Consider the following 9018-nt stretch of genomic DNA (forward strand, 5'->3'; position numbering starts at 1 on the left):
TCCCCTGTCTCCTACCCCTCTCCCCTGTCTCCTACCTCTCTCCCCTGTCTCCTACCTCTCTCCCCTGTCTCCTACCCCTCTCCCCTGTCTCCTACCTCTCTCCTCTACCTCCTACCTCTCCGTTAGCTCGGTGAATGCGAACGCTAGCAGGTCAGCGAGCATGCCCGTCCCTTTCATCACGATGACGGGCAGCTGCATCTTGAGATGAACGAGCGCCAGATCGACGACCGCCGCGTCACCCTGCATCACGATACCGATGACGGGGACCTCCGCCGTCATGCAGCGTGCGTTCTCCTCCTCCGTCTCCATGTTGAGCAGTACGTCGTCGCTCCTACCCGCCCCTGAGAAACGACGATCGAAACATGAATTCTGTGCGTATGCACTCGCGCACTATGCACACGAAATACACTGCGCTACAACTAAAACACCGAAATGCTGTCCCTGAATTTGTGTGCACTCGCGCACTATGCACACGAAATACACTGCGCTACAACTAAAACACCGAAATGCTGTCCCTGAATTTGTGTGTACACGCACTCACGCACTATGCACACGAAATACAAATTACGATGTGCTGCAGCTAAAACACCGAAATGCTGTCGAACAGAAAACTACGTATATAGTAAAACTCACTATTTCCTCAAATCTAACATGTTCTATTATGGGAACTTTCAGAAAGTGCCTCTAGCCTTATTATAATAATTTATTAGGATCGGTATTTTTCTAGAAACTAATAAGAAGCCTCTTAGAATGCATGTGCATTTCTCTTATGTGTGTATGCACTTGTGCATGTTATTGTTAGAGAGCGTGGACAGGGAACGACAGGAGCGGCCTTTGTGGGCAGGTGGTCGTTCTATGAAGGAAGTTGTAACTGCCTTGAAAGGAAAATTTTGAAACTGGCCCTTTATGGAAAGACGAATGTTTTACTGACGTGACTGTTAACTCGGGTCTCTCTCTCTGTATGTATATTTACCTCACCCAAGGAGGTAATGTAATCGGTCTCGTGTGTGTGTTCGTGTGTGTGTGTGTCCAGTCAGCGCGGCGCGATCGATAGCGTGTCGAGTCAGCGAGCGGTGAGTCTGCAGCAGGCAAGTCAGTCAGCAGCAGCCAGCAGCGAGCCAGCTCGTAACACATACATGTTACATGCTGGCAGAGATATGCACTCTCCGTGAGTGTATGCGTGTATGCTTATATGTGTATGCGTGTGTGTGTGCGTGTGCAAAAAGGAATTAAAGGGACTGTTTTAATCGTTACTGTTTTGGAAGCAACTACACACAGAAATTTCGCAAACATGTCAATTAATATCAAACCATGTAAAAGGCTCGTTTCTGCCCTACCTTGTTCGGATTCTGATGGTCTGCTATTCTGACGACTATAACCACCAGGACAGCTCATGCGCCGATGAACTCTCACCTGGAATATTGTCATACCTGCAAACCATGAAAATGCAAGTTTTCAACCCACTCCACCATGCAAAAGATACGCATTACCACCAGACACAAAAACCACTGCGCTGCAACTAAAATACCAAAATGCTGTACGAACTACGCATAGTACAACTCACTATTTGATAAAATCTAACATATTCTATTATGGAAACTTTCACAATATTTTATAAGAGCATGCGACTGCTCAAACCTTGTTATAATTAGCATCGGTATTTCTTTAGCAACCAATAAGGAGCTAAAGGTATTCGAGAGTTCATTAATAAATGGTCATACAGAAAAATAAATGACGTAAGGTTGTCTACCCGACTTATCAGGTGTAGTGTCGTCAACCAGGAGAAAGTGGGTGTGATACGGATTGAGTTCACCCTTATCGCCGACCAAACGTTTGTCTCCGTTCTTGACCATGACTGTGGGTCCCCGCTGAGGATATTTTGAATTGTCACCTGCTAGGGCATCTTCATAATCGATGAGGGTAGTGTTTGCTATGCCAATAACGATGAGCTTTGGCAGACGTTGGTGTCTTCGAATGCCCTCCTGCATAAGACAGATGGCACATAGCTAATACAAACACTCTCTCACACAAAATCTTAACACTGAGTGCTCAATCTTCCACGTTCAGGAACCCCACAGCGTAAAATATAAGATTTTGTTTTTTAGAATATGAAAATTCCAGCAGACAAACACACGTTTCATTTACCTACACTACATAATACGGCACAAACCTGTACGTAAACATTATGCATGTAAGATGTTTCCCGCTTGAGTTTCTCTTGGCGAATTGCATCTCCGATCAGGTTGGCAATGCCTCGATCCATGCCATTTGTAAGAATCCATACCGGAGTTGTATTGGCTGCCTGCACAAACACACCTTACATGTAAATATACAACACAGTCACACATGGCATAGCGCTTACACACAATATAAATTGCAATCCATCTGTGAAGCGAAGAATAATTTTTGCCCTTGATACACAAACACAATGACATACACAATGATAATTTTTTTTTGGCATAAATGACGTTGATGGAATTCAATTGACAAAACAGTCTCGGAAACTTGGGTTGGTTCTAGTGCAGATTTTAGACACCATCGTTACCTTGACAAGGCCCATTTGGAACCTCTCTTTCTGGTGTTGATCGTGCCACCTCTTCCGGGTATTCGTGGTTGAGAAGATGCTGAGTATTATGGATGGAGGTTTCAAGTTCCATGCGTAGCGTAAGCAGTTGAACCAGTCATTACTCGAAGCATTGTATGGCAACCGCAAGTATGGCTTGGGCTATGAACGTGATGTGGGAACACCATTAGCATCAGGAGTAGAGACTTAGTGCATACTCTGTTGACACGCCGAGTTACTTCTTCGTATATAAAGAACTGCTTTTACTCAACGAACAGATTGGGAGCTGCTACATGTATCATTATGCATGAAAACATTTAGCAATTAAAATTATCTATAAATTGATGCTCAGCAATACTAGATAACTCATATTTCATGTGTAAAAGAAACGCCCTCTGTTATGCAATGATGCCAGGCTGCTGTTGGCTTGTATGTACTCTAACCCTAAAATATGACTGTATGGTCGAGGTACACACATTACTATAAAAGAAACCATGCATATACACGTATCACACGTTTTTATGCCAATGAAATGTGAGACTAATATGCTGAATAACAAACACAAAGAGAGTCGTATTATTAGCTGTTTCATTTAAAGTTATATTAATAGTTTACCATGTTGACTATTTTTAATTAATTTATGTTTACCCAATAAATATTACATACCTCAGAATCTATCGCTATATCTTCATCACTACTGAAGGAAACGTATGATACTGGGTTGCCTCCAGTTGGGTTAGATGAAAATCGATCTGTAGTGTATTCATATTAAAGACATTAATGGTTGTAAACATTGGTATAGTGTTCACAACATGTTTGATTGGAATATTTTCATTGAGTTCTAGTTTTATTCTATATCAGCAGTGTTTGAAATAAGGGCTATCCGTTTGTCCATTTCCACGGAGGACAAGTAGACCTGTCCAGTAGCTTGTCCGCTGGACAAGCAGCTTTTTATAGCAACCTTTTAGAGCAATTTTTCATTATTTTCTACAATCGCTGGTCAGAAAGTCAGACTCATGACTGAGTCCTGACCATGTATTGTTATTATAAAACTTTGAAGCTTCAACTTTGTTAAGACAAGTAATAACTAAAATAAATAATTGTGCTTCTTTAATATGTTCTTTCAAGTTTGGTGCCTAATTTGAACTGTTATAATAAACTGCATTAAAATTACAAGTAAGATATTGGGTCTAAAATTTAATTTGATTAAATGTATTACACATTACTATATTTCTATGTTATTAATCAGGACAAGCAAAAATATATTGTAACTTGTCCGTCAGACAAGCAAAATGTTTTCCTTATTTCGAACACTGTATCAGTAATATCTGTTGTGACACGGGGCAGCCTGCAGAAGCATTGCATTAGAACGGTGGTGGTCACGGCAGGTTGTTTACATTTTCACAAACTAAATTCATCACTTCACAATGTGTATTTGTGTTATACGTGGCATTTTAGGAACATACACAGGCACTTGAAACATTTCAATACAAAAAAATAATAGTAAATAAACAAAATGTATTTACTACCAGTCTTAATGTTTCTCTACTCTCTTTTGCCTATTATTGCCGATAATTTAATGTAAATGCCATTCAAACGCGTCTCTGCAACACATAAGTACACCGCATGCACGCCGCTGTGCACAAATAACAAGAATAAAGAGGCTCTTTATATTCTTGTCGTTTGGGTTCAAGGAGATCCAAGAGCTGTCCCCCAATACATTTTCGCAATGTGCGACATGTGAAAATGTGGACAGCTCTTATAACCTTGGGCCGTTGTTTGTGCACAACGGCGTGCGTGCGGTGTACTTATATGTGTTGCAGACGTGCATTTGAACGTCCTTTACAGGAATTGTTGTTTGTGCGCACAGCAGGGTGCGTGCGGTGTACTTATCAGGGGTGTATGCAGGGGGGGGGTCGTGAGGGTCGTACGACCCCCCAAAAATTTCAAAAAGTCCACATTTTTCTAAAGATAAATGAATAAACATAAATGAAAAAGCATAATTGATCAGGTACCAGCAATGAGTCCAAAGACCTTGCCAATTGCGTGACGTAAATCTATCCCAATTCCAGCAATTCTGAAACTGAGCCTGCCATCCGCTTCAAGCTGGTGGCGCTGTAATCGATTTTCCTGTCTCCCAGCAACTGATCGCAACTTGCTGACTGTATTACTTGCGTTAGTTGTTGCCGGGGCCGGTACTGTTAAAGTTCGATATTGTTGTTTGCGCGCGTCGCCTTTGCTAGGCCTACCTGTGGTGAACAGCAACGCAGGCCCGGACGTCATGAACAGTTCAACTACACACCAGCCACCAATGCCAGTCAGCTGAGTACTTCCGTTTAAACTTAAGGTAGGCTACCTTGATTAGACACGATTTCGTACAACCTGGACATTCAGCGATAATCAGGCCAAGGGCAAGGCATAATTTTTACTGCTAATTTATTCCACTTTCAGCATGCCAGGCCGAAGAGGTGAGGAGAGAAGAAATAATAAGCGAGCATCAGAAACCTGCCAAAGTATCACTAAGTTTTTCAAATCTTCAACATCGTCTACCAGCAGCTGCAGCGTGACAGAGGAAAGTCGTGCTGCCATCCAGAGCGGCCCGTCAGAAGAGAGTGATGTGATGCAAACGGGCGTCCAAGTTCAGTCAATTAATGACCAGTCTCAATCAAAAACTGTTGAAGAGAATCTTAAATATGACCTGGGACAAATCTTGACAGCAACAATGTCTGTACCCGATATTAAGACTAAGATAAGAGCCCTGTCAGATGATCAAAAGTACACTCTGTTAAAGCATCATTCAAAACCAGGTGATGACTACATCTTCCCGTCTCAGTACGAAGGTGGGTGTAATCGCTCCTTCCAAAAAGACTGGCTTGATAGCTACCCTTGGTTAATCTACAGCAAGTGTCTAGCTGGTGCGTTCTGTCTATACTGTGCATTGTTCGCCTCCAGGGTTCTCCCCAGGATGAAATTGAAACAAGGAGGAGGGGGAGGGGAGAGGGGGAGGGGGGAGGGGGAATGGGAAACCAGAGGGGTCCGGGGAGCGTGTTTTTTTACCGTAATGCGTAAAATCGCCACCACACCATAGACGGTATTTGGGGTACTTGTATATAAGATAGCCGAGTCGGTTTACAGTTAGTGGTAGGGTTTGGGACAGGGTGACTGTTTGTACTTGTGCATGCGTAGTGTGATGTTTACGCATTACTGGTACGGTAAAAATACACGCGTCGGTGGTCCTGGTCGAATGGGAATTCTTGACGATCGATTCTGTAACGATTCTGTCAAACTTTTATTGTGGTGGAATTTAATTGGGGCGGAGGTAATTTAAACGGGGTGCAACGATTGAAACGTGGGCGGAGTTTCCCAAACGGGGCGGGCGCGCCCGGTTTGCACAACGAAGGGAGGGGCCTGGCCTCTCCAAGAGACAACCTCGGGATCCTGGTCAACAAACCATTGACCAAGTGGCGGAAGAAGTCTGAATACATTGGACCTCATGCCATAAAAGGCCACCATATTGAGGCACAAAATGCTGCTATGGATTTCATTGCTAAAATTGACCATCCTGAAAAAACGGTAGAGGCTTACTCAAAGTCACGTTCCAGTCAAAACTATGAGAATAACCTTCATATTCTACGGTACTGTGTGGAAGCTGTGCTCTTCTGTGGTCGGCAATGTATAGCCCTTAGAACAAGAAATGTCAAAGCTAGTTCATGTAGCGATGGTAGCAACCCCGGCAATTTCATTGCCCTGCTGAGAAGTTTTGCACAACGTGATGACGCTCTTCTGAAACACTTAACTGAGCCTACACAGAAAAATGCTACCTATACCTCTTCTGTCACACAAAACCAAATTATCGAGATAATCGGAAAGGATATTATCCAGAAAAAAATCGTAGAGGAAATAGAGAAGGCCAAGTTCTTCACAATTCTCGCAGATGAAGTAGAGAGCCATAATAGAGAAGTGTGCTCGCTCTGTATCAGATTTGTTGATGCTGAGCAGAATATCAGAGAGGAGTTCGTGGTCTTTATAGGACTAGTGAGACTGAAAACAACTGGCAAGCACATTGCATCAGCAATCAAGAAAGCCATAGAGAACTTGGGACTGGATATTGAACACGTCAGAGGACAAGGGTATGATGGGTGCAGTGCTATGTCCAGTGAAGCAGTTGGTGTTCAGGCAGTTATGAAGAGATCATCACCCAAAGCACTGTATGTACACTGCTACGGTCACTGCCTAAATTTAGTGATCGCTCATAGCTGCAAACTTGCCAATAAATGTAAGAAACGTGATTGACATCCTGAAGGAGACCTGTCTGTTTTTCTTGCACAGCCCTAAGAGAACGGCTCTTCTGGAGAGTATAGTTCAGGACGAAGTTGCCCAAAAGTCTAAAAGGAAAGCCATCCTGAACTTATGTAAAACTCGATGGGCAATGCGTCACGTAGCATATAGTCACTTCTACACAAGCTTCGTATATATTGTGAAGGCTGTGGAAGTAATTGCCTACTCCCTCCACCAGGACACTATCTCCGCCGACTTCACCTCAGGCTGGGACACCGACTCCAAAGCAAAAGCATCCTCGCTGATACGTGCTCTTTGTTCTTTTGACTTCATAGTAACATTCCTTGTCGTGTACAAGATGCTGTTATATCTGAGTGGCATTACTGTGAAGCTACAAGGAAGGTCCACAGACATACTACAGGCATTTTCGGATGTTGAGGAGATCAAACACGTTTACTCGGAACTTAGATCAAATGTTGACAAAGAATTTCAGCAGATCTATGAACATGCCAAGAGAATGGCCTCTGCTGTGGACGTAGAACCATCTCGACCACGGATCACAGGACGTCAAACACACAGAAGTAACATTCCAACAGATGTAGTGAAGAATGATGTAGAGAGTTACTACTTGAGGAATCTTGCCATTCCCTTCCTCGATAACATTATAATGCAGCTTTCCGAGAGATTTTCTGATGTTGCCCGTCAATGTGCTGGCCTGCTTGCTCTAGTACCAACCAACAGGGAAAACCCCACAGCAGATATGAAACAAAGTCTCTCAAAGAAGCTGTGACGATTTTCCAGGATGACCTACCAAACCCTGAACTTGTCGATGAAGAGCTTCTCCACTGGAAAGTGCACTGGGAAAAAGTCCCGAATGACAAATTGCCAAAGTCAGCTGCTCAGTGCCTAAAGAAATGTGACATAACCTTGTTCCCAAATATATTTACTCTCTTGAAACTTCTGTGCACACTACCCGCAACGTCGTGCGAATGTGAGCGAACCTTCAGTGCTCTACGCAGGCTCAATACCTATAACCGTTGTTCCATGACGCAGGAAAGAATGTCTAGTTTAGCCCTCATTCATATACACTACGAGAAGAAGGTTGATGTAGAGGAAGTGGTACGTGCATTCTGCCAAAAGCAACCTAGACGAATGCATTTCGGGCATGTCCTAAAGGGTCGACTCTGACTAGAAGAGACACTGAAATGATTGGTTTTGTGTATTTTTTTGTTTCAATTAAATTGTATTGACATTTTAATCACATCTTGCTGTTATTTCATTGTGAAAAGGTCCAAAAAATTATAATCACGACCCACCCAGAAAAAATCCTGGATACACCCCTGCTTATGTTATTATCTGTTAGGTTGCAGAGGAGCATTTGAACGGCATTTACACGAGGTTATCGGCAATAATAGGCAAAAGAGATTAGAGAATGGGTTGTAACAAATACACTTCGTGTGCACTTTCCATTATTTTTTTTTGTATTGAAACGTTCCAAGTGTCTGTGAGTTTAATAATGTGGCAATCAAATACTGGCAGCGCGGCTACGGGTTCAATGAATGATGTATTAGGTGACTCCCCATGCATTTTCGCAATGTGCCCTGCACATGTGCAATGTGCAAATAACGAAATGTGGACAGCTGTAGTGTTATATCCTTGTGGCAGCTGTGGCCGGCTACGAACACTGGCAGCAAGAACAAGTCCGCACCTGCAACGTTGTTATATATAGTCAATAGGTGCTGTAGCTGCAGGTGCGGACTTGTTCATGCTGCCAGTGGCTACGAACAGTTATGCTTGCGTTTCAGCTTTTCGTTGGGACAGCTTTTCGTTGGGAGAATGCAGTTTAAATTACCTTCCATTTCCATGGCCGATGCAAGTTTACTTTCGTACTTCTATCAATGAAGTAAGAATCTGCAGCAAGACTAGTACATCATACCACACCAGAGAGGGTAAACATACTTTACATAGGCTAACGATATCAAGACACGACACTTCTCTGGTCACTGGTGTTTATGTTGGCTGTTGTTTATGTTACCGCACCGGCACGCCACCGTGCAAAGGCGAGAGGTGTGACTATAGACTGGTACCCGTTCGCCACCTTTACTCCGGCATATATCCCATAGAAATCTTATTAACACTAGAACGGCCGTTGCCCAATCATGACGCGCAATACGGTG

The 9018-nt window shown here is 43.2% G+C and overlaps 1 protein-coding gene across 1 annotated transcript in view; it reads right to left on the reverse strand.

Moving 5' to 3' along the window:
• The window catches only part of LOC106811238 (transient receptor potential cation channel subfamily M member 3-like), a gene marked incomplete in the record, with an annotated part of 28501 nt that extends 19620 nt beyond the window's left edge, over positions 1-8881 (reverse strand). Inside the window, 7 exon segments of the mRNA XM_014814792.1 lie at positions 116-341; positions 1338-1430; positions 1751-1982; positions 2171-2302; positions 2546-2725; positions 3230-3315; positions 8694-8881. Of these exon segments, the coding sequence (XP_014670278.1) occupies positions 116-341; positions 1338-1430; positions 1751-1982; positions 2171-2302; positions 2546-2725; positions 3230-3315; positions 8694-8706 (962 nt within the window).
• Positions 8882-9018: the final 137 nt, after the last annotated feature.

Source organism: Priapulus caudatus, unplaced genomic scaffold (genome assembly GCF_000485595.1).
Source record: "Priapulus caudatus unplaced genomic scaffold, Priapulus_caudatus-5.0.1 Scaffold518, whole genome shotgun sequence".
Lineage (NCBI taxonomy): Eukaryota > Metazoa > Priapulida > Priapulimorpha > Priapulimorphida > Priapulidae > Priapulus > Priapulus caudatus.